The sequence below is a fragment of the Bicyclus anynana genome, chromosome 6 (assembly GCF_947172395.1).
Source record: "Bicyclus anynana chromosome 6, ilBicAnyn1.1, whole genome shotgun sequence".
NCBI classification, from domain to species: Eukaryota; Metazoa; Arthropoda; class Insecta; order Lepidoptera; family Nymphalidae; genus Bicyclus; species Bicyclus anynana.
Genome location: NC_069088.1, coordinates 5,210,204 through 5,237,843, shown reverse-complemented (window position 1 = coordinate 5,237,843; position 27,640 = coordinate 5,210,204). Strand labels below are relative to the sequence as shown.

The 27,640-nt window shown below is 35.7% G+C and overlaps 1 protein-coding gene across 1 annotated transcript in view; it reads left to right on the top strand.

The window, feature by feature from the left end:
* The first annotated feature begins 8,842 nt into the window (after positions 1 to 8,842).
* LOC112049285 (protein O-mannosyl-transferase Tmtc3) overlaps positions 8,843 to 27,640 on the top strand; it is a 261,294-nt gene continuing 242,496 nt past the window's right edge. The window contains exon 1 of the mRNA XM_052882120.1: positions 8,843 to 9,507. Within this exon, the coding sequence (XP_052738080.1) occupies positions 9,205 to 9,507 (303 nt within the window). The 5' untranslated portion in view covers positions 8,843 to 9,204. The remainder of the gene's footprint in view (positions 9,508 to 27,640) is intronic.

The following is a 27,640-nucleotide window of genomic DNA, read 5'->3' as shown; positions in this document are numbered from 1 at the left end:
TGTGCTGCTCGCGCTAAGAGACTTGTATGATCCGTTAGCGGAATCGAGAACTAGATATCCAGCAGATCTATTCTTTAACGATGTTTTTATAACTTGACAGTGTGAGTCTCGAATGAATTTCTATCTATCACTGTCTAACCCCATACTAAAGAAAGAGTTAAAAGGTGAATTCAAATGCTCACACTCTGGAATTACAAGAACATCCTTACAGAATAGCGCTACTGATCACGTCAACGTAGAAGGTAGGGTATTGGTAATGATTTTTGTGAAAGAACCCGCCCAAAGAAGTAACTTCTACCCATATACTTCTTATTGCGGTTTATTTCTGCAGCATTACTGTATACCGGTTTGACATAACTGGACGTTTCAAAAGTGCTTGTAAACTGAGTCTAGGTAATTGAAATAAATGAATTTTGAATTATAGTTTTTTTTTTGAGTTTGAGAGGTATGGGATTGAAGTTGGTATTATAAATAATGATGGATTATGAAGGATATTGATGGCAGCAGAACAGCACTTTAATGTTTTCAGCAACACGGACCTTTCAAGGCTATAAAGGCCAAAAGCGGTCGTGTTTCACCTAACATCAGTTGTACTGTCCGTCAGTTATAACTACAAAAACAAAAAAGCAGTCCCGGACATAGCTAAACTGCCATCCACTTATGGCCCTGGGATATCTGTAAAAGTAGCACAAGATTACACGTACACAAATTATATTATTGTTTCCCGAATGTTGAAACGTAAGGCAGGGACTTGCGTTCTTTGGAAAGAAGCCTTCCAATAGCACTGAGGGTAGCCACTGACTTTTCCACGAAAACCATGGTGGGTTTTCGTGGAAAAGTCTTACAGAACATGTACACATGATTTCTCGGCGGGTATATCTCTGGAGTTTTACCCTACAAATGAAAAGAACTACGAGTCCGCTCTGAACACAAGGCATAAAGCTGTGCATTGCTCGAAAACATATCCCAGCAAGTACAATATACAAACGAACGCCCGCGACTTGAGTTTTGTACGAATCCTGCGGGAACCAAGAATTTTTTGGGATAAAAATTAACTTGGGTTAGTCCAAAGTAAACTAGAGTTTTGGCGAATACTTAACCTATATCAGCACGACAACTTGCGTAGCAGTTTCGTTATATTACTGCTATTAATCACGAACTGTATTAGTTAATCAAAGTGCATATATTCATCCTATAATTTGAAGTCAGAATGGTACTTGTATTTGACGTAAGTTACAAATAGTGTTGACGTAAGTTGAGTCAAATAGTTAAATGAACCAACGTCATAGTTACGTTAAATAACTACCTCGTTTGTCGTTGGCCCAGTGTTGTCCTGTTCGGGTGGGTTCGAGTCTTAGTTCGGGCTGATTTCTTTCCTTGATTTTTCTTCCTTTCGTCTTTTATTAACAGCAGCCAGGTTTTGGAAAATCGATAGTATAATACGCTACGCCTGGTAGAACACTTTAAGCAAAAGTTCTCGATCATTATCACCAACGTTTGATAGAGATCATTACAGAATCAAAAGTTATTATTATTTTAATACCCGCCAATCCGCATTGAATTAGCGTGGTCGGTTTATACCTACCTCTCTCCTAAAGCAAAATCAGGTCATATAGTTTGTAACATAGGCTTTCTCGAGTATAATACTTCGTATTTAGTTTATTAATATGTCATGTTATTTCATTGAACTGTTTCCATTGTTCAATGAAGTACTTACTCCTATAGCTACATAAATTACTGTCGATTTAACGTGACATTCAATCCCCAAGTGTTTAATAATTATTGCGCTGATAATTCAAATGTACAATTCAATTATACTGAAGTTGATTTTCATTCCACGTTTTGATTCAAATAGGTACAAAATAGACGTGTTCAACAAAAATATAATCGTAAAAAATAAATGTTTACATAAACTAAGCTATAAGGTTCAAAGGCGTATCATCATCATTCATCATTATCATTATCACTGCTGAGCACGAGTCTCCTCTTAGAATGAGAAGGGTTAGGCTAATAGACCACCACGCTAACCCAATGCGGATTGGCAGACTTCAAACACTTCAAAGGCGTATAGTCTAAGAAAAATCTGCATAAAACTTATCTGGTATTCTTGTTATTACCATCTCACAATAACATTACAACCATCATCATTATCATCAACCGATGGATGTCCACAGTTGGACACAGTTCATGTAATTTCAAGCTTCCAAACACCACTTACTCAAGCCTATACTCATCGACGCCCGCCGTTAAGAACCACTATCAGATGCTAAATATATAGTGATCGGGACCGACAGCTTATGGCTGACGTTTTTTTTTTTTTTTTGTTTTTTTTTTTTTTTTTTATTCTTTACAAGTTAGCCCTTGACTACAATCAAGTCATCAATCAGTCTAAGATGGAAGCGGCCTAACTTGTTAGGAGGAGGATGAAAATCCACACCCCTTTCGGTTTCTACACGGCATCGTACCGGAACGCTAAATCGCTTGGCGGTACGTCTTTGCCGGTAGGGTGGTAACTAGCCACGGCCGAAGCCTCCCACCAGCCAGACCTGGACAAATTAAGAAAATCTCAATCTGCTTAGCCGGGGATCGAACCCAGGACCTCCGTCTTGTATATCCACCGCGTATACCATTGCGCTACGGAGGCCGTCAAAACTGACTGACTGACGTCCACTGATCAGCATTGTATAAGTAGGTACGTATCGGATGCATCGCATCAAACGGATTTTAGTAATCTTTGTAAAGAAAGTCATACAAGTGCGTCCACAGTTCCGCGTCTATGCGATTAATAAAATATAATACAAAAAAAAAATTATATTAAAAAAATATAAAAAATCAATCCTCCTGCTGCGGGACATTTGAGTGCTCAAGCAACCGGTGGTCAGGGCTCCAGAGTGAAGAACATCCGATACATGCCGTGTCACAAATAACTGCCTTCTGTATCCGACACTTGATCCAGCAGTTAAGCGACAGCTTCTTAAGGTTTTGATCGAAGCTTTTAGACATTGTTATTATTCATCATCATCAACATCATAATATCAGCCGATGGACGTCCACTGCAGGACATAGGCCTTTTGTAGGAACTTCCAAACATCACGATACTGAGCCACCTGCATTCAGCGAATCCCTGCGACTCACTTGATGTCGTCAGTCCACCTAGTGGGGGGTCGGCCAACACTGCTCTTATTAGTGCAGGGTCGCCATTCTGGCCTCAATGTCCATCGGCTCTTCGTACTATGTGCCCCGCCCATTGGCACTTCAACTTCGCAACTCGTTGAGCTACGTCAGCGACTTTGGTTCTTCTGCGGATCTCGTCATTTCTGATTCGATCACGCAGAGATACTCCTTACATAGGTCGTTCCATCGCCCGCTGTGTGACTCTGAGCCTTATTATGAGGCCCATAGTTAGCGACCAAACTGTTATTATTAAAGATAAGAAACGCCATAAACCTCAGCCCCATGGCTTACGACGCAGGTGCTCATTTGTCACGGAGATTCAATAAGTGACAGCGAGATAAAATGGAAAGGGAAACAAGAAAGTGGTGTGACACGAATAACAAACTATTCGTATTTTCTACACCCATTTGTCCTGACTAGCAAGTTATTTTATTTAATCCCAAAAAAGCAAGAAAACTTCGTTTTTCTTGCTTAATTCAGATATTTTAATTAATTCCATTCAAATCATCAAGTTTAAATCAAATAAAAAAGAAATCTTAGTGACAATCATCTAAAAGGTATTATCCCCGGGTGTTCCTTTTTTTGTCGATGAAATTGTATTCTATGTAAAATTTCATGATTATAGGTAGAGTTACACTTGATGTGGAAGGGTAGCGCGAAGGACCAGTTCGCAGTTATAAGGTATTAGGTGCACACGCGTGAGCGATGAACGGAGCGAAGTGAGCGGAAGTGTCATGGCGGACCGTCTAGTGTTCTGATGTTATACATCCGGTCCAATGTTGCCAGCTTGAGTAACGTCACGCTATTAGCGTGAACAACACTGACAACTAAAGATAATTTAAATTCATAATTATTTGCTTAATAAATTGTTAACAGTAAAGATTATTTCAGACTTAATTAAGTTGTGATTTTTTTTAATCCGATCCTTCCTACTACTTATCAGAAAGTATTAGAACCGGCTCCTTATATACTAGGCGTCCACATTATATCAGACGCATCGCATCAAACAAATCGTAGAATTCTTTGCATAGAAAGCTATACAAGTGCGTCCACTAATCCGTATAGCACGAATCTACCGTAAAATAAAAATTCGTTTGATGCGATGCGTCCAATACGTACGATGCGGATATGTGGACGCCTATCATTAATATAAATATAAGTTGCTTTTATCGTTAAAAAAACTAGTCGAAAACATCTTCCTTTTGTGAAGTTGGGTTAAAAAGAGCAGAATATGTAATTAAATGAACGAGGAATGCAAGGCTGATTGCCGTGACGTGTTACGCGAACTGTCACCAGCATTCAGCAAGCCGCCGGGTGTGATTGATGGCCCTTTCTGAATAAATCGCTCCAATATCACATTACAAACATTAAACAAACAAGATTGATCGACTCCTATTTAACCAGATAGATGATTCAATTTTATTTCAGACTATACCGGCTAACCTCAACAAAATCCGTATAAAAATATCATGTCGTATTTTTACGTAAGCTAAAAAGACCTATAACAACCTTAAGACCTCCGTGCTTTGGAAAGCACGTTCATAAATTTAAATTCAAATTCAAAATTCATTTATTTCAATAAGGCTGAGTTTACACAAGCATTTTTGAAACGTCATGTTAAGTCTTCATTTAATATAATGGTAATAAGTTAAGTCGGAAACTTAAAATTAAAGTTACGAAGGTTCCAAACGCCTTGGTCTGATAAGAGCCCACAAAAAACTCAGCCAACGTTTATTTTTTTTTGTTTACCACCATATTACAAACTTGTCTAGAACACAGTCGTATACTGCAGTTCAACGCCAAGTTTTTTATATTATCATTTATAGTCGTATATCTTTTCATCCGAAATACCTCAGTGCCTGAAGATAAAAGTCTTCGAACAGTGCGTGTTGCCAGTGATGACCTATGGTTCCGAGACTTGATCGCTACATAGTTAGCGGCCTCATAAGAAAACTCAGAATCTCACAGTGGGCGATGGAACGAGCTACGCTAGGAGTTTCTCTACATGATAGAATCAGAAATGAGGAGATCCGCAGACGAACCAAAGTCACTGACATAGCTCAGCGAGTCGCGAAGCTGAAGTGGCAATGGGCTAGCCACATAGTTCGAAGAGCCGATGGACGTTGGGATCCCAAGGTGCTAGAATGGCGACCCCGCACCGGAAAGCACAGCGTTGGTCGACCCCCCACTAGGTGGACCGAGGACATCAAGTGGATCGCAGGAAACCCCTAGATGCTGGCGGCTCGTTATGCTTGGATGTCCATGCAAGAGGCCTTTGTCCAGCTGTGGACGTCCATCGACTGATAATGATAAGTAATTGTTAATTATTATCAACATTATCTTATATTAAAAAAGTCATCGTAGCCTATTGAATTAAATTAATTGTCTTTGACTTTATACTTTCTGCTATAAGGATAAGGCAATATTAGAGGCAAATCTTAAATCTTTCTCAAATAGCGTCCACGTAAATTGTAAATCTTCGGAATTAACTTTATCACATTCCCACACAAGCAAATTGCTTTGACACTGAATCATTATAATCCAGTATAAATTGAGTTTTGCGCTTGCCTTCGATTACCTCTATTCTTTAATGAGATCAAAGATATCCTGGAAATAGGGGAGGTCAAGTAGCGCTGGCCGAACGTGGCTTATCGACCCGACCAGTTCACAATAGTAGAAAAACTTATACTTTCTATTCTAAGTAGAAAACTTGTAAGGTTGCTTAATTGGGTAAGCTTTGTATAAATATCTTTACTTTTTTTTATTAAAAAGACATGTAAGTAGGTACCTTTACCTACATAATATCTACATTTAACTTGGAGACTGCAGCACCCTCAAAGATGTTGATTATATGTATCTACTAGCGGACGCCACGTGAAACTCGATGTCAAATTTCAACTACCCCTACCCTGCGCTACTCTACCCCTACCCTTTTTTCTAAATATTATTAATATGAACTTTAAACAATAACAATAAAGCTCAAATTGACTTCGTTTTAGTTAGAAAACATTTGTATGGGAAAAAGAAAAGGGCTATTTTTAAGTTTTTTCGGCAGTTATTCTAATTTTTCTCGCTTAAAAATATTTTTTAGATAATTGCGTTTATGCAAACAAACATACAATTACATATGAATACGAGTACGTTCAACCTACATAGAGACGTGTCGAATAGTATAAAAATCCATTTTAGAAATTGGACAAAAAACCGAATTCCAATCTCATAAATTTAGCAGACGTCCTTGTAATCTAAAACAACAGGCGTTTTAAAAAATACCCGTAAAATACTTAAAATAACAATTTCGTATTTGTATTCGAGAGTAAGCAAAGGGTTAATTCGACTCGAGCCCGGTGCCTCATCAATCACCCAACGCCCAGTTTTTCAGGGTTATCGGTCTCTCAGGATCGGTGCATGTGTCCTTTACCGACACCAAAAAACTTAACCCATAAACAGGCAACAGGGAGCTGGATTGGTTTAGTTTTTACACGGTCCTTCCGATACTTTTCGAATCTGTTTTGACTTTTTAATCTATTGGTAAACGTTTGCGGTTTCTTTTTAACTATTCAATTAGTTTTTATGCAAGTACACTGCCAATTACTACTAGTACACGGGCATGAGTTAGTTATATCCGTTTATCGTCTTCAAAGAGTAAAAAAAATCTTTCGTAGGGTGTACTCTTCTATGACAAGATCCCCAAGACATTTTATGGACTGCGAACAGCGATCTTTAATATTATTGCGTGAATCAATGCATAAGTTTAAGTAATGTGTTAAAAACACTTACTTTGTCGAGGTTACTACACAATTAATGAGTTCCTTAATGATACTAGTAAAATAAATAAATTAATTAAACAAATAAAAAACTCGACTGCATTAATCATACAAAAACTGAAAAGAAAAAAAACAAGCTCAGTCCAGAAGTATAGAAAGCAATTAGAAAACAGTCTAATTGGTTAAACAGTATACCTACGTCCAACCGAGGTTAAGTAAATATTTCAAAAAAAACTACGGAACCCTCGGCGGGCGAATCCGATTCGAACTTATCCGATTTTTATAATCAATATATTTAAGTTAGTCTATTTTAGGTGTTTTATAACTTCACTTCATAAACATCGCGCCATATGTCATCCGCCTCGCGTATTTTGTATAGACAATTAATAAATAACGTGTTTCTAATTGTAGTTTTTTTTAACATGGCCTTGGTATACCATTTTGAAAACCTCACAAAAAGCCCTTGATTTGATACCCATGTTGCAATATTAAAAAAAAAAATCTAGCGAGTCTATCAATGCCGTAAAAATTAATCACGCTCTCCAAATGTATCTGGTAGACTCCTATTATCCAAGTACTAAAAGTTAAGAAAAAGTAACGGAATTAGTTCAAAAACGATATTCATCATTTATTCCAGAGTGCAAATGTGTTTCATAATAAGTGTCATTAAAGGATAACGCGTTAATGTTAATTTGTATTCGTTAAAATTGTAAAAAGGTAGGTAGGAGACGGCATAGAAGAAGTATTTCCAAATTTTTGAAAGAAAAACCTGCATTAAAATTCTATCAAAACTTACAGTTAGTAAGTAGGTAGGCAGTAGCTTGCACAGGTTTTTGCCCTAGGGCATGCATTTAAGAACGCAAAATACATAGCACAAACTTATAATACTTCATTGTAAAACTTAAATGTAATTAACTTTTGGTTGATAAGAATCTATTACACATATTACAATAAATATATTTTAAAAATATACTTAAGAGATTTTATAAAAAAATAATATTGATACATAAGTAGTTACCTATATCTACTCAGATATCAATATTGTTTCATGTAAGTATTTATTTATTTACTTATAAATACTTGACATATCAAAATTTATAGATAATACAGTACATTTATGCCTCTATGATGTGCACCTATAATAATTAGGTTGGTAGCTACTTATCTTACTTAAGAAAACAGATCACTTACAACTTTGCGTCTTAAAAAGCAAAACTTAACATCGAAAAGCTTTTACCATCCGTCTCCCAAAACCGAATCCAAATAACAATCTAAAACTCCTACTAGTCGTTCTAAACTCAAAGATTACTCAACACGCGTTCCAAATTCGAAATTGAAAAAGTTTACGAACTACCTACAAAAATATGACAGAATACGATGAACTCTATCCCTGTTCGACTCTTGACTCGTATCTAAGCTCCCTAACCCGAGCAAAATGTCGTCATCAACATTCAACCCCCTGCTAACCCCCTCCGGGCATGCGCTCGGTGTGGAGGTCGGCTTAATCAAGTTGCGATATTCTCTAATCGCAACTGATTGGAATTAAGTAAGCGCTGCTTGTTGTTGAAAATTACCATTTTCTAAACAATTATTTCTGAATCAACTTGCATAATTTAGTGTAAAATATTGCACTAACATACTTTTTTAATAATGTATATTACAGTAATTGTTAAATTACATGAGTAACTAATTTAGAATAATATAAAATGAACATATGGAACACTTCACAGTGTATTGCATTTTTTCCAGGAATTATGCAAGATTTAGCTGCCTATTTGTCTACTCTGTATTGAATGAATGGTAATATTTATTTTGCCGCCAGCGAAGATCACCGGAACGCATGCGTCGTATCAGAACGACCCGCAGTAAAACGACTGGTCACGTGACTCGACGCGGCATTCCCTCGTCTCACTTCGGCAGTCGTCGGCGAAGCTGCCTCGCGTACGGGTGTGTCTGTGTCCGATAAACCAAAACACCACATATGTGTCAAATTAAACGATATCGTTGAAAAAAAAAGTGACATGTGCTCCGGGGTGACGTAAACACGGGTTGTATAGTCGGCTTTTTGTAGAATATCAGTGTTTATTTCGTTTATAACGCGTATTTACTTAAAATTTTGTGTAGCCTGTAGTTTAGTTCGCGATTGTGGTACGCTGACATTCCAGGTGCCTCGGGTTCATCGTAAATGGTTATCTATACGCTAACAAATCCGGGATTTGGATATAGTGTTGTGTTTTAAATATTCAGGATGGTTTAATTCACGATGGACCGTGTCAGTGGCGTGTGTAGATTTGGAGGAGTGGTGTCAGCTGTGAGGACTCGAACTGGCCGAAGTCGGAGGAGGTTGGCCGGGTCCACTCCGGCGGTTGAAGAGTTGCCCGAGGCCCCGCGCAGAGGCCTCGGAGCCGTGCTAGTCCTCGCTTGTATAGTCGTATACCACAACTCCCTTTACTGTGGCTTCGTGTTTGATGATATCAGTGCCATAAAAGAGAACAGAGATCTCAGACCGCAGACGCCTATCTCGAATATCTTCCTCAATGACTTCTGGGGGACACCAATACATAAGGTAAGAGACGCGGCTCAGTGTTAGTTGGAGCTGTTAATTACTTTAAAACTTACGTTGTCCTAGTTTCAAGCAACAAACTCTGTCACTGCTTCGCAATAATTAGTTTGTAAAGTTCTGTTCGTTAGTCTCGCTAAAACTAAAAAATTGTTTACCTATACCATATTTTGTAGTCTCTCGTTAAGCCAATTCTCAGCTGATGATTAGTATAAATGAAGCTTAGACAGACTTGCCCAGAGTCTATTATTATTCATTATCTATTAGGGGCCATCGGATCAGCCTTTTGGCTTCACACTTGAAGTACAACTAAAAGAAATTGTAATGATGTTAACAATTGTAAATTATAACAGATTTTTTTTAAAGAGCAACTTTGAGTTTCTTGCCGGCTCTTCTTAGCAGAACCTGCCTTCCTAACCGGTGGTAGAGTATACAAATAGTCAAATTTAACTTTTCTATAATCTAAAATAAATGAATTTTAATTTTAATCGTACGTATGAGAAAAGAAGATACAAAACGTTTAGTCACATATTTCAATAACTTCTGTTTTGATAAGTTTGCATACAGTAGTGTCATTAAAATAAAAAGGAAACGAAATACAGCACAATATTGGCATTTTTATATGTCTCTTATCTACTTAGGTGAAATAAAGTCACCGGGTCATTTAATAGAAAATAGAGCAAGAGCTATCTACTTACATCTTTAAATTGATTTGATCAACGTAGAAAATCGGTAGCAACTACTAAACGGTACTATATACGTAGTTAATAATAAAGGTAAATTAATAAATAAATGAGAGATAAAAATACTTATTACGAACTATTCGTCTGCCCTTAGACCTCTTAAATCCAGTTCTTACAGTATTATCGCTGTAAAAATGGAGTTACTTTTACCAACATTTCCCTTCACTGCTCTTCTCCTATTGATTTTAGCGTGATGAAAAGTATACTATAACCTGCCCATGAGTATGAAGAATAATTATACCAAGTTTCGTTTAAATCCGTCGAGTAGTTTTTATTTCTATAACGAACATAAGGACAGACGGACACAAAATTTTTACTGATTGCATTTTTGGCATCAGTATCGATCACTAATCACTCCCTGATAGTTATTTTGGAAATATAGGTATTTCATATAAAGAAATGATCTGTAGAGAGCTACAGATCTATTATAAGTATAGATGTACCAAAGTTAAAAATAAGTTTCACTGCTACTGGAATCCAGTAAGAAAAGCATAAGTATAATGTGACTAACTTTACGTCAAGCAATATTAGTATGTGCAATATTTTATCTTTGCTGCAAAAAATAAAAAAACTACAATTTTTTATACCTACCTGTATGCTTATAGAACTTCTTTGGAGATGCCTTTTTTGGTTTTAGTGGCTTTGTAGTAATATGAAAGACCAAGCGACCAACATTGGACTGCTGTTAAGAATTGTAGTTCAAAATCATATTCTTTCTCGCACTGACCCACTCCTCTGTCTTAGTTACTTAAATTATATTAATTAACCTGAATCCTGAAAAAAAGATCGATCTTCGTTATCTCTTGGTAACTGATCAAAGTTAGATGCTTTATCTGAACTAATATTATAAAAATTTAAAGTTTGTGGTGTTGTATACCTATGTAGGGGTTAAGTGATCTCTTTCTTATTTTATCACTATCAAGCCAAGTTATTTGTGAGAGTATATTTTATCCGTATTCTCACGTAAATGGGAACTAAAGTCTTTTTCAGACAGCATGGCACGGTGACAGTCGCCTGTATGACGTTCATAATACGTGCTATTGTCGTGAATCGCGGCAAACTTTCAAGAGTGAAATGAACTGTCAAATTCAAATTTCATTTATTTCAATTGGGCTTAGTTTACAAGCACTTTTGAAGTGTTACGCTATGTCATAATTAAATGGTGGTAATTATAGCCAAAAACTTAAAATTAAAGTAGTTGTCACCCGCAGCATCCTACATGAAACGAACTGTACGCGGGTGAAACCGCGGGGCGTCGGCTAGTAAGATAATATACTCAGTTTTACTTCTAAATAATGCATAGAAGTGTGAGGATATTAATCCCATAGACTGAGTCCGAAACAGCATCAGTTTGCCATCACCCCTTGTGATTCACGTTTACCATAACTAATCCTGCAATTACCATCCCTTGCATTAAAAAGGGCGTAATTTGTTTGTGTTAAAATGGATAATTTATTGCTAACAACCGCAGACCACCACATGTGGTTGTACCTATTTTATCAAATATACTATATTTTGTGGTGGGAACAGGATTATTATAGAGTTTTATTTATAAAAATCGGTAGAGCGTGCGACATACTTAAATTTACATTAGCTTTTGCTACATTAATTTCAAGCTTTGTTTCAGTTTTAATAATAACGTTAATATTTTTCACATAACAACGTTATGATAAGCATAGTTTGCTAATAGATCTAGATATATATCATATCATTGTGTTTCTTGCTATTTTTAAATATTTATCTACTATATAAAAACAAGTCGGGTTTTCCTTCCTGACGCTATAACTCCAGAAAGCACGAACCGATTTCCACGGTTTTTCATTCGTTGGAAAGGTCTCGGGCTCCGTGAGGTTTATAGCAAAGAAAATTCAGGAAAAGGTAGGGGTAGGGTAGGGGTAGGGGTAGGGTAGGGTAGGGGTAGGGTAGGGTAGGGGTGGAGTTGGGTAGGAGTAGTTGAAAGTTTACATCGAGTTCCACGCGGACGAAGTCGCGGGCGTCCGCTAGTCTCTATATAAATCTAATTTAGTGATTCTGCGGTTATCATATCCACAAGTAATGTGTCAGAGTTGTTTATTTACTCTTTGTTTCGGTATACAATTCAATTTATTAATTTTGATCTACGCAATTTATTTATTTATAGTCAAACATGATTGATTGATTAATGATGAAACATTACATGATTTACAAATTACACTATATAGTATCTGCAACTTCGATCCCGGTAAAATTTCAAGTGCCGCGCAAATAGCTATTCCATATTTAAAATTTTGTTCAATTGGTGCCTATGTGCATCAATATGAAATCCAATTACGGAACACTCTTTGAATCACTTTTAGGCGATTCAATGTAGGTACATCAAGTGCTTATGAATTTTGTATGAAAAACATTTTGTAGAATTTCATCAATATTACGATATGCAGTTATGATTTATTAGAAACTGGATTAAGTAAAGAAAGAATACAAAGATGAACTTAAATACTAATTACTAATCTTGTAGATTACTTTATTCTAATTAGAAAGTAATTAATAAAAGCTGCAACTAGAAGTATAATAGAATAAGATACTTATTCATCAATTATCCAACCAATTTATTGTTTGTCAGGAAAGTATCAATTTATAAGTATAATATCTAATACTATTTTACTTTTCTGAAGTACTTACTTTAGTAACAAAAACTTTTAGTCACTTTATCAAAGTCATGAAGAATGATAAAATTATATTCTATTTCATTGGAGATCGATGAGTGACTTGGCGAAATGTTACTTCCAAAGTATTCCAATTTCCCTATCAATCTGTGAAAATCTTCCGTCTAATGAATGGGGTAAAAACTTAGAATTGGGGCGAGCTGAATTCTACTGTTGATATTCCTTTCTAAATTAACATTGGAATAATATATCCTTTTATTTTGGAATTGCCTGGAATAGCTATAGTTGCAGGACTGTTTTTATTTAATACTAGCTGACGCCGCGCGGTTTCACCCGCGTGGTTCCCGTTTCTGTAGGAATGCAGGGATAATGTAGCATATAGCCTTCCTCGATAAATGGGCTATCTAACACTGAAATAATTTTTTAAATCGGATAAGTAGTTCCAGAGATTAGCGCTTTCAATCAAACAAACAAACAAACAATCAAACAAACTCTTCAGCTTTATAATATTAGATGTATCTATATACATCCAAAGTCAAGAACTCCAAAATTATTAAAAAACTATAACATCGATCAAATCATAACGAAATATGTATAACATAAATATGGTCATATTTGCGTAGCCAAATATAAACTGAATAGCAAGATTTTGAGGACTTTAACGTAAAACTCCGTTAGCAAATCACCGTGGATTAATTTTCTGCTCAAATTCAGAGATATTTTGTGTTCGAAAATACGGCAACGATTGCATCCGTCGGCCGATCGTATCAATCAACGTCGGGCAAATAAGTTTTGCGTTGCACTCTTGTCCTATCTGCCGTCTATCGCGTTAGAGTTCTTTAGTTTCACTTTGCTTCCATGTTTTGCTGTTATTAGTTTATGAAAATAACTGAAGGAATGTTTTTAAAAATTCCTTTACAGAGTTTTTGTTGAAACACTATTATAGTTTTTTTATTTAATATGTATGTTTATCACTGACTTTCTTGTATCAAATCATGTCGATGAGTTTACTATTTTATGTATATTTAAACATTTGACCACCTTTGGTGCGTAAATACGTTGCTTTATTGTACTTGTCTTGAACTGGGTATCTGAGTCGTCGTAATTTGTGGCACAGGTCTATATTATTAAATAGTTTTTATCCATTTTGTACATATTTTCTAAATTAACACCTATCCGTTGTAGTTGCATTACAAAACGAACTAGATGACTAAAACAAGCTAACCGCTTTATTTTATATATCTAACCGCAACAGTATGTTAATCGTCGGAAGTATTCACCAAACTGAGGGTATTGAAAGAATTATGAATGGAAACGATCATATAATCAAAGTTGTTCATGAAACGTAATCTCTGAGACACTTCTCATGTTATGTTGCGTTTTTCTTTCTACCATTTAGAAAGAAGAAGTTTTATGTTTATATGGCAAGGAAGTTTATTAAATTCCTTGCAAAATTAATAGTAATAGCGGTAAACTACATCTAAGTTTGCATATTAACAAGCACTTAGATCAATCATACGTACATACATACAATATTATCACAATTTAATTCTGTAGGAATAGGCAGAAACCTCGTCCTTTCGCTTGCTTCAAACCTTACACGACTAATATCTCACTTCCTTCTTCCATCTCATCAATTCTGTCATACAAATTCGTCGGTACTCTCGACCTGGCTTTTATTGCTTATGTCCTGGATTTGATCCAGAAACGTCCACCATGGCCTTCCAATTCCAACATTTCTTTTCACCCACCTTATATTACTATCCTTTGATTCATCCTTCCTACGTACCCATGCCCAACCTTGATTTTAGTATATCTTCTAGTTTATCATAATTTTTCAAATATGATTCATAATGAAGAATTTCAGTTTATTTTAACTAAGTACATGGTAAATCCGAGTACTGATAATATCTCATACTCGTAACTTGAAAAATAAATTGGACGAAATAATGTCGTCCGCTAATTCTTCCCCTCCACACAACGTCGCTCACCCTAATAGCAAAGCATTGTTAAAAATATCGATTATACGTTTGAACAACATCTCAATCTGCAATCGAGGGACGTAAGAGGGATGTAAACTTCCCCCTGATTTTTATAAACTCGGTTGAAAATTGATGTAGACGTATCTCCACCTCTCCCCCATCGGCCGTCTGTTCGAATAAATATGAAATGATAGAAAAAATACTTCATTCAAACGGACATTTTTAAAGCCCTTTAGAATTATTAAAGGTTTGGTACTTAACGAATCAACCGGTTCCGAACAATGCATCAAAAACCGATTACTCTAGACATAAGATAGACATACTTCAGTAATTAAGTTCTATAATTTGTGTTTTATAACATGAGGCGTCGAAGTTTTAAGCAGAAACGAGCGTGACGATAGTAAATCAAAATTCAAAAATTCATTTATTTCAAGTAGGCTCAGTTTACATGCAATTTTGATGCGTCAGTTGACTATTTGTAAAGATTCTACCACGGTTCGATTCACTAAGATGAAACCGGCAAGAAACTCAACAGTTGCTCTTTTAAAAAAAATCATACAATATTATAATTTACAATTGACGACAACATTACAATTTCTTATAGTTTTACTTCCTGTGTGAAGGTGGAAGCTAATCTAACGGCCTCCAAGCTATTTATCACCAAACGAGTCTTATGTCAGCAAGTCGAAAGTTCTCATCAATGGACTATATAAGATTAAGTTCAAAAATTGACCTCTTTTAGATAGGAGAGAGCCTTTATCTTATCTTTAGCATTAAAAACAGGTAATAGTCTCGTATTGAAGGTGGCCTAAGTCAACAAACCCGCATTAGACCAACGCGGTGGGTCTAAACTCAAAATCTCCTCTCCTATAAAGAAACAGGTCTCCAAACTTGGGCTGACGATATAATTAGAGATGACGTGTCCTCCATTGATTTGATAAGTATGACCACAATTATCTTAACTGACAAGTTTTTACTTAATATTATGTTTTTGTAGCTTATTATGTTAGATTAATTAGACAAAAACATACCAATGAGAGCGGAGCTGTTTTCATCTGAAACCGGTTTTGAATAAATCTAATTAACATAACAATATGAGAAGATTCAAATGCATATTAGTTGTATTTACATAAAGACAAAAAGGGTTAATTAATGTTATTGTTTAACTCGATGCGGTCGCGATATACTTAAATAATTAATTAATGTTGTCACGAATTAAATTATGTTTTTAAAGTTGTTGATTAAAATTTAATTAACATTCGTGGCAGCTCCTCATTTGATCCATGTTTCACGCTTTGGAAATTGTGCATCAACGTATTTATTGTTGACGACAATTTAAATTGTGATAAAATTTAGCAGAAAAAATAATTTTATACGTCAAAATTCTGAACATTTTAAGTGGTAATTTTCTATATCTAACCAAATTTCTTTAACTTTAGTTCCATCTCCTTGGATGTCAGCAAACTCTTAACCGGCCGTAATTTATATTTTATTTGAACACCTGTTTAGGATAGTTGGCAATGCTTTAGTTTTCAACAGGGAGGTCTCGGATTAGATTTCTAGTTCTGGTTAATTTAGGGGTTAATCATTTCAAAATTGGTTCAAGTTTGATCTGGTGATCAAATTTGGCCGTGGTTAGTTACCCTATTAGCAAAGTACTGCCAAGCGATGCTACGTCAAACCGTTAGAGGGAAGAGAACACGAAACTTGTATTTCTTCCAAGTTAGCTTCCTACTTACTACCTTTTAGTCAAGAACTAATTTCTCTAATCAACTGAGTGACACTTATCTTTGATCAACATTGATTTTAAACTCAACACAAAGCCAAGAACAGCTAAGCTGAACTTTGGTTCTTTAGGATACTATAGGAGGACCATACGAGGCTCGTATATAACAGAGACCGCGTTTTAGCAAACAGCAAACTTTGTCTGGTAATTTGCAGCGTGCATTTGTATCCTCACCGTCCATATAAGGATTATACTGCCGTACTATTAGTGCTGTGCGGACCAGCTAGTACGGGAGTTTGAAGCTAAATTATGAATCTAGATTCTAGGTTATTATACGACTGCACAAAAAAGGAGGTTTAGCGAATGTTTTCAGGTTTTATGTACAACATTAACCTTAATTGAATCTGGTGACTTTTTTACGCTGATTAGCAGAAAGGACGAACAGTTTTCATACAAACTCGGGCCAAAAAATTAAAACGATACAAAGTTGAAAATTGGCCATAAATTAGAACATTTAAGGAGATCTCATAAGGCCAATTTCTAGAAAAATCTACTTTGGCTAAATCAGCTAAATTATTTTTAAAGGCTGACAGTTTTTCTAGGGATTTGGCATTAATTTGATACATTTTGTCAACATCATAAAGTAATGAAATTAGCTTATTCCCCCTGTTGGCCAATATTATTTCTTCTGAGATTCAAATGGAGTAATTAAGTTAAAAAAAGAAACACGATTACAATTACAATTACAGTACAATTTTCATTTCTGTATTGTTCTAAAGAGTAGGGCCAATTTCAGGCTTCTTTTTTATTAAAATTCATTGGAGCAATATCCAATATCGTATGACCTTTACACGCGGGATTATAAATCAAGCATTTGCAGTTTACACATTCGGCGAGTAAGTAGGAATTTATGGGAGTAATCATCATGAATGTTTCACCCGAGTGCACTACCAACAGCATACGAGCTAGATTTATGGTATTACTAGCCCAAACGAGAGAAGTAATTAGGCTACCCGGATTAATTTCCAACAACACGGAATTATGCCAAAAAGGAATAGTTACGTGGTTCATAGCCTCAATAGCTTTACGGTTATGGAGCTCGCGAAACCAGAGAGATCATGGGTTATATCTCGATGTAGAGATCTCTAATCTCTGATCTCTTAGATCTGTTTCAGACTAGCGTTTGATACGCGCGTATGAGTTCGTATTTAGAAGCGCATGTAGGCGCGTATAGGCGCGCCTTATGGCACACGCTAAACTCGTACGAGCGTAAACGCGCTTCTAAGTTCGTATAAGTTAAGTTGAAGCTGACACGACACCACCGGCTCGAGCGAACACGCCGATATATGCCCGTTTACGCGAGCCCGGTTTTTTGAAGCGCCTAATGTAGCGCGCGTGTAAGCGCGAATGCTGAAACGACCGAATACGCGCAAAAAACATACGCTAGTGTTAAATCACTCTTACTTCTATGGCGTATCACCTAATAATGTAGTCGGATCCCCTGGAATTCAGTGTCTATTCCAGACCTCCGATGAGGTGACTCGCACACCCTTTATACCCAGGCGGCATGGGCAAAACCGCAAAAGATACCATTTTAGAACACATCTAAAAAAAATTATAAGCATTACAAATATGGGTAATATTTGTAATACTTATAAAGAACTTGACTTTTTTTGACCGACTTCAAAAAAAGAATTCGACGCGTATGTTTTTTTTGCTGTTTGTTGCCTCATAAATTCGTCACTTATAAACCAATTCTGAAAATTATTTTTTTATTTGAAAGAGTACATTGTCAGATAGATCCCATTTAATTTTTATGAAAATCGGTTTAATATTTTTGTGTTAAAATGAAAATAACCAAATTGCCCGTACTGTGGCGCTTTCGTTCACTTTGCCAGGACACTCGAAAAACAGAAAAATAAAATCTTAGTTAACAAAAAAATTTAACCAACTTCAAAATCACAAAATTAAACTAAAAAATATCATCGTATGTTCTATCTTCTGATAACTTTGAAGGCGGTACCATCATTGAATTTTTTGTTAAAAAGATTTTATTCAATACACACATAAGAGTTAGGGTAAAATACTTTAATCCTGAACATATCAATGACTTTACAAATGGAAAAATGTACGATTATAATGTGATAATAACAGCGTACATTGCAGTAGTACTAAAGCATTAAAATTTCATATTCAGATGTCATACACGGTCGTTTTCAAAAGCTTCGGACCCATTAGCAAATGAATAGCAGAAATGTTCGTGACTTCACTATTCAGGTTCAGGATTATAAGAACATACTTATTATACAAATTCTTTTTGAAAATCTTTTATTTAAATGTAGAGCCAAAGTACAATAGACACTTACATACTCGTATTATAGTTATTTTAAAACTAATTCTTCTTCCCGTGACTAAAAACGATAAAAAACTACTGAACGCTAACTGAACGGATTTTTATACGATTTATTTATTAGGTGAGCCGTGATAGCCCAGTGGATATGACCACTGCTTCCGGAGGGTGTGGTTTCGAATCAGGTCCGGGGCATACACTTTCAACTTTTCAATTGTGTGCATTTTTTAAGAAATTAAATATCACGTGTCTCAAACGGTGAAGGAAAACGTGAGGAAACCTGTATACCAGAGAATTTTCTTAATTCTCTGGGTGTGTGAAGTCTGCCAACCCGTATTGGGCTAGCGTGGTGGACTATTGGCCTTACCCCTCTGATTCTGAGAGCTCAGCAGTGAGATTGATATGGGTTGATAACGACGATATTTATTAGGATTGGCGTTTCTCTTGTATTTAGGAGGTAGTGAGAAGTGGATGGATGAGGAAGGCAGGGGAGATTGTGTGTTAGCGCGCTCTCGCAAAAGGGTTACGTTACGTCCAGCAGTGGACTGATATAGGTGAATGATGATATTTATTAGTGGACGGATTAATTCTTGAAAAAGGTTTCATTATAATTTTTGTGCTAGTGTAAAAGGGCTGTTATTTTAATCCCCGCATCTGCATCCACCACAATGGCGCGAGAATGGGAAAATGAGTATTTTGATAAGAGATTTACGCCATTTCGCGTGTCGACTTAGTCAGAGAGGGATTATTTTTATATATTTAAGTTAGAAGAAATAAATTATCTCATTTATATGTAATTCTATAGACGCTTTACATTATAAATATTTAATAATTTTATTTATTTTGCTAATGTGAATTTGTCGGTTTTTTATCGGTTAAATTAGGCAATCCAAAAGTTTAGTAGTAGTTTTTTTTATTTTTCACCAAGATGCAATTCAAAGCTCTTTACCCTATATATTTAAAAAAAATATTTACACATTTAAAAACATAACATCATGCTCAAATTTGAATATGAATTTGTTAAAAATCCACGTCTCATATTCCATTCTTGTTTCTCGCGCGGAACCCAATTAATCATACAAATTGGAAAGGTCGTGTGATATACAAGCCTTACCCTTGTCACGTGGAAAGACCTACCGTCGTTATCTATCAGACATATTGCTAAAAGCGGTGTCAACGTGAAATTCTGTTCGCAAATCACCCCGGTTAACTGACGCTCAAATGTGAGCCTTTTTTGTTTGTCTAGTTTGTTTCAAAATACGAATTTTCATTAACACCCGAAGCATTCCATCAATGTCTACTAAATATCACTTTGCGCTGCCTTTTTCATAACGCTGATCTGCAGAATTGCTCCAAATATATTAAAAGCTGTTTTCAATAGCAGATTTAACAAAGTCTTGAGCAACAATAATCGTACACTTTGATTTAATGTACATAAACAAAAAGCTATCGGACAATTACAGAATTCCACGTGGACGGAGTTGAGACAATCTGCTAGTATAGATAAGTTTTTTTTTGTGTACACATTTACTTATTTTTGTGGACATATTGCCAAAAGCGTCAACATGCAATTCTGTTCGCAAATCACCCCGGTTAACTGACACTCAAATATGAGCCTTTTTTGTTTGTCTAGTTTGTTTAAAAATCCGAATTTTCATTAACAGCCTGCCGAAGCATTCATCAATGTCAACTAACAAGCACTTTGCGCTGCTGTTTTCATTTTGTCTGTAGCATTTTATTTGTGTTTTAGCTGATTTGTTGGTTTTTTAGAGGCAAAGTTTTTCGTTTACGTTTTTAAATTTTTTATTGTTTTCACATTTTTTTTTATGAACATCCATTGATTAACTCTACTACACTTAAAGCAAGGGAATAATATCTCATATAATTGCTGTAAAAATAACAATGAGTTTTAAAGATTGATTTCTGCATTTCTTTGCTCAATTTAAAATGAAGAAATTAGGGTTGATAAAAAAGAAAACTATTTTTGGGGCGTCTTAAAAATATTAAAAGAAGACGATTGAAATCTGTTAAGTCGTAATCAAGTTATGGTGTGACCAAAAGCAGCATTAATTTTTCATAGATATAAAAAGCCTAAACGTAAACAGACAACAGAGTGAAAAAAAAACATTCTGCAAACATTCTTTATTAAAAAATCAAAATGTGACAAAACCGTCACAGCACTTTCAATACTCGTTCAATTAAACCAAAATCTTTGAATTTTAAAAAGAAACCGTTCTGCGGTTTGTAAAAAAGCTGACCGACCAAAAAGGCACATTATCATCCAAAACAGAACGGCCATTTATTAAAATATTAATTAACCTTGCGCTTATCTTCAATAAGCCCCGGCAGGCCGTCGAAAATTCGAAAAGCTTTCTCCTAAATATAGGTAGGTGTATGCAAATTAGGTGCTCCTTTTAGAGCGAGCAATGTTTCAAGACTTTCAAAAGGCGATGTTTAATAATTAATCAATAATAATGGAAGAAAAAATGTAAAGTGCTTTTAGCTCTTGGGTTTTCTTCATGCCTTACAAGAAACAGCAACCATTAAGTAAAAATCGTCTCGTTAAAAACCCATATTCGGCTCACTGCTGAGCTCGAATCTCCTCTCAGAATAAGAGGGGTTAGGCCAATAGTCCGCCACGCAGGCCTAATGCGGATTGGTAGACTTTACACACGCAGAGAATTAAGAAAATTCTCTGGTATGCAGAAAATCGTCTGCTTTTAGGTAATTTCAAGGAAATATACCTGTCTGACATGCTAGTATCAATACCGAATCGACCTGACTGAACACTAGTAAGCTGAAATTTGGACGTGTCATTTGGTGGCAGAGATCACTAAGCAAATAATTATGAAAAATTCAATTGTAAGAAGAAAAGTCAGGTTTTCAGGCTTGACATGTCGTGAGCATCTGGTGGTAGGTAAAGATAAAGTTCTGGTAGTAAACAATATAGATGAATTAGTCAATCATGGTTACATGTATTATATCCAATGTATAATTCGTAACTTTAATTTTAAGATTTCGAATTTCATTATCACCACTAGGTTGAAACGCGCTTGCCTAGAAAATGCCTCATCACTCTTGCCTTGAAGGTTGCCTTGAAATCGTCAGTCATAAGAAACACAGAAGCCGAAAGGACACACCTTCGCTGTTCTTATTAGAAACGTCGATGCGAAACGTTTTGTGCGGACATCAACAACAAAAGGATGCCAATTTTCGCGGTGTCTCGCTGTTCTGTGGTAGAATGGGTATAGAGGGACTAGAGTGAAAAGTTCTCACTCGCTCGCGTAACCTGACATTCCAAAAGTGCTTGTAAACAAAGCCTGATTGAAATAAATTTATTCTGACTTTGATAGATAGATATGACTATTTATAGCCAGATAGATTGATTATCATGAGACAGTTTAATTGATACGTATGATACGCAGCGTTGTTAAATGCGGATGAAACCGCGAGCGGGTGTCAATCGATAATAAATTATTCACAAACCATGGAACACATTTCATATCGCTTTTGCATGTAATATCAAGAATCGACAGAGCGGATCGCGCGTATCGAGGATTTTGTCAAGTGATTATTTTGCGCCGAAGCCTGCAATTTATGTGATGCTTGCCGTGTAACCGCGACAGTCCATTGTTGTTTATAAAAAAGTTAATCGACAGCATATATGGAATAATGCCTGCCAGATTTTATTTCACGTGTTATTAAAATGGTGGTTTCAATCTATAAAGCCTGCGGACTTTGTCGCATTAATGTAGATTTTGTCAATCAATTTTATGTCAGTAAAAAATATTTGTAGTTATTTTTTTAAACGGGTAAATTGCTTTTTTCTGGGTCGTACTTTTGACGGCCTCAATGGCGCAGTGGGCTTACAAGATGGAGGTCCTTGGTTCGAGCTCCGGCTAGGCCGATTGAGGTTTTCCCAATCGGACCAGGTCCGGCTGGTGGGAGGCGTGACGATAATTATAAAATATTTTTTTTCCCTGATAACTGTATTTTATGAAACATTTACTTATCTAATTTTATCGGTTAACGTATTTAAGTAAATAAATGTTTTGTATCTGAGTACAGACGGGTCGAAGAGGGTAAAAGTTTCACTCACCAAAACTATCGTTGTAATTACAACCGCGTGGCATTTGAAATTTAATATACGATGCTTAAATAAAGAATGAGATTTTTGGTGGTCGCGTGACTGGACGTAGACGTGAAGCCTTATATCAACGACCTTTTCAAGAAATTCATTTGTACGTGAGTTATTTATGAGCTAGCGTGGTTAACTGTTACGTGCCACCGCGGAGCACTTAAACTTGTTTATTAACATAATGAAATAATACCAGCATTTTGAAACTACCCTCTGTGCAGCCGAAAACAGTAATTCCTTTGTTTAATTCATAACTTTGGTGCATGCTTACGTTGGATCTTGTTGGTTAGCTTACTTAACTGCTTACAGTCTGCTTTTAACTGACTTTGAATAAGAAGATTCTGTATTTCTGTGTGTATACAGTAAGTTTACATGTCCGTGATTTTCTCAAACTTGAGCATTAGTATTAGAAGGGAGATTAGTTATTAAAATATCTTAAAAGAAATTTGTTTTGTAGATATTTGTAGATATTTAGTGGTTTTTGAAAATCATATTAATTACTAGCGGACGCCCGCGACTTCGTCTGCGTAAATTTCGATGTCAACTTTACTACTACTCCTACCCTACCCTACCCCTACCCTACCCCTACCCTACCACTACCCCAACCCTACCCTACCCAACCCCTACATCTACCATACCCCAACCCTACCCTACCCCTACCCCTACCCCAACCAAACCCCTACCCTACCCCAAACCTACCCCTACCCTACCCCTACCTTACCTACACCCTACCCCCATCTTACCCCTACCCCCATCCTACCCCTACCCTCCCCGTACCCTATCCCTTTCCTACCCCTATCCCACCCGTACCCCTATCTCACGCCTATCCTACCCCTACCCTACCACTTCCCTATCCTACCCGTACCTCTACCCTACCCCTACCCTACCAATACCCTAAACCCGGCCCTAAACCTACCCTACCCCTACACTACCCCTACGCGTCCCTACCCGTAGCCTACCTTACCCTGTAACTTCTCTATCTTACTCCTACCCTTAGCAAAATCGGTCCAGTCTTTCGAGAGTGGTGGTATGACCAAGAGAAATAGAGACTTCTATGCTAATAATATAAAGAGGTAAAGTTCGTGTGGTTGTAGGAGGTAATCTCTGGATCTACTGGACCGATTTGGAAAATTGTTTTACCAATAGAAAGCTACGTTATTTGCGAGTGTCATAGGCTATGTTTGATCCCCATATTCACACGGGAACGGGAACTACGTAAATGAAAGCGCCGGGCGTCATATAGCGGAATTACTGCGTCTTTTAGAAATTTTGTATTATCTCCGAAACTATTTAAGTAATTAACATACTGTAAAGGGCAAATCTTATCTCCATAATATCCTTGTGATTATTAAATAATTTATTTTAATAAGGATTAAAGTTTAGTTGTATAAATAATGACGTAAACCTAAGTATATAAAATTAATAATTTTTAAAACACAAAAGGTACTATATCTGCTAATATATAGAAGATAGATATATGGCGTCGCGGACTTTTTTGTAGAACTTTTAAAGATACATAAAGTCTCCATACATTAATTTTAATTTTACACAATGGTTAAGGCAGCGCATGCGAATAAGTCTGTTTAAAAGGTTTTTAGTCCGACCTGTATGACAAAAACTGTGATAACTCGGCTAATATATATGATACCAATATAAAATATAGCCTATAGCACTCCCCGATAATGTAGCATTCTACTGGTGAAAGAATTTTTAAAATCGGACCAGTAGTTCCGAAGATTACCCCATTTAAAAAATGTGACAAACTTACAAACTTACAAACTTTACCTCTTTATAATATTAGTATAGATATAGATTAGTATAGATATAGATTAGTATAGATTTAAATTTTGGTAAATGGAATGTTACACACCCACGAGACTCAAAACGCAAACGAGGTAGACCATTAAGAAGGTGGAGTGACGATATAGTCAGGGTTTCAGGTAAAACATGGCAACGAACAGCCAGAAACAGAAAACAATTTGAGGAGGCTTTCAGTGCTATATGCAGTCCTTGCAAAAAAGAATAATAAAAAATAAAAATTACCACTACTGACATAAAAAAAATTAGATAATATCAACTAACCTACTAACAATCCATAAAACTTGAAATCCTTAATAATAATTTTCAAAAAAAATTCTGTAATTGTAAGGAAATAAAGCTATTTTTATTATTTTTATTTAAAGGGAATCTCATGTAATCTGTATTAGTAACGTAGCTCATCGCAAGCCATTGATTTGTTTTGTAAATTTTTGTTATGATGATAACAGAATTATTCAATACTAACCATCAGTTCTGTCTGTTCGAAGCGATTACTTTGGAATGCAGATTCTATTGCTAAGAAATTCATCAATTTCTCTACTTAAATTTCGTTTTTCAATTTAGTAAGTAAAGTATTTATTCTTTTGTTTTGCTACTGAAATATCTATAATCATATCTTTTGCCAATTTTATTGCCGATCTGATCAGTTGCGAACTACTAAGTACTATAATTTAGCTTGTCTTTGCAAACGTTAGGTCATGAATTATGAATATGATATAATCTTTCACAAACATTTGGAGTTTGTTATGTTAATTTATCTACTTCCAATTTAAAAGTGAAACATTATTCTAAGTTTTAAATTTATTCTAATTCTCATATATTTTACTTACTACGGAAAATAATTAATTTTATGGCGAATAGTAGATTATTTTAGAAAGCTATTCACCATCAACACCTTGTTTGTATTCTACTAAAGCTGGGTTCGTCTTTATTTGACAACTTTTTCGTGGATGCACTTACACCTCTTTTTACCCGACTGCAAGAAGGGTTATGTTTTTCGCGCGTATCTTGTATGTATGTTTGTATGTATGTATGTATGTATGTATGTATGTATGTATGTATGTATGTATGTATGTATGTATGTATGTATGTATGTATGTATGTATGTATGTATGTATGTAATATTCTTTATTACCTCATATCTTCCAAACTACTCGACGGATTTACGTAATTAAGATATCGTTAGATTTGTCTTAATAACCCAAGTGTTCTTAGATAAGTGAAATTAAAAAAAAATCAACTAGACGACTGTGAGACGCTATAGACTCGAGGTGAAAAAATTTCATTTTTTTTTACTATTGCAACATGGGTATCAAAATCAAGGGATTTTTGTGAGAAATTCAAAATGGTATATCATGGCCATGTTAAAAAAAACTACAATTAGAAAAACGTTATTTATTATTTGTCTATACAAAATACGCGAGGCGGATGACTATAAGGTGCGAAGTTTATGAAGTGAAGTTATAAAACACCTAAAATATACTAAACTAAATATATTGATTATAAAAATCCGACATTGCGAGTCAGATTCACCCACCGAGGGTTCCGTAGATCTTTTTGAATATTTACTTAACCTCGGTTGGACGTAGGTATACATTATCGTACTTTGTAACATGTAACCAACGTAACAAATAAATCCGAAATTTACCATCTATCGTAACTAAAAAGGTGTGAAATAAATAAATTAATTAAACGAATAAAAAAACCCGACTGCATAAATTATACAAAAACTGAAAAGAAAAAAAAAAACAAGCTCAGTCCAGAAGTGTAGAAAGCAATTAGAAAACAGTCGGGACCTGTAAATAATGTAGACGAAAATCATTCTATTCAATTTAATAGGTCCCGACTGTTTTCTAATTGCTTTCTACACTTCTGGACTGAGCTTGTTTTTTTTTCTTTTCAGTTTTTGTATAATTTATGCAGTCGGGTTTTTTTATTCGTTTAATTAATTTATTTTTACATACTTACTTCTTCCAGACACTCCAACCACCTCTTCTTTGGCCATACTCACCTTTTCTGTCTTGTCCACTTACAGTTTTAACATTGTCTTTGTAATGTAATACTTAATCTAAATATATCTTAGTAAGTCACGCAGCTATTAAGTACTGTAATTTAGTATGTCTTAGCAATCTTAAGCTACGACCATACTTGATATCATCTTTTGCAAACGTTGAAATTCGTTCTATCTACTCCAAGGCCAATGAATCGGGCGGAAAACGCGTATCAGCAATGTGGGTCCAGTAATTTGCAGCGTGCATTTGTATCCTTATCACAGACGACTGGGATGAACCGGGACTTTGGAGGGTACCGGGACAAACAAACGGAGACATAAATCAATGTCACAGCGAGTTTATCGCGCCTTCGCGTTTCGCTCGCGGACACGGCCAGTGGATCCCTTAATGCGTTTGCTCTGGGGATGGAAAAAGTTTGTTATACGCCGCTATCAGTGATGCGGAAACTCCATTCACTATTTTAAACTGTGATATTCTGTTCGTCCGAACTTCGTGTTACCTGTAACAGTGAATTTAATACGTTTTGTGAGAGCGAGGCGTAATATTGCGTTGGTGTGAAAAGTTTGTTTCGTGTACAATGGTTTTGTCATGATATTTTCTGTTTTTATGAGAATCAGTGCTCAGCTTCAGTAAAGCTTTTCTTTTTTAAAGTAAAGAATAAAAATTATTATCAATGAAGATAGTATGGAATTTTAATGCATAAACTACTATCGTATTTTAGTTTC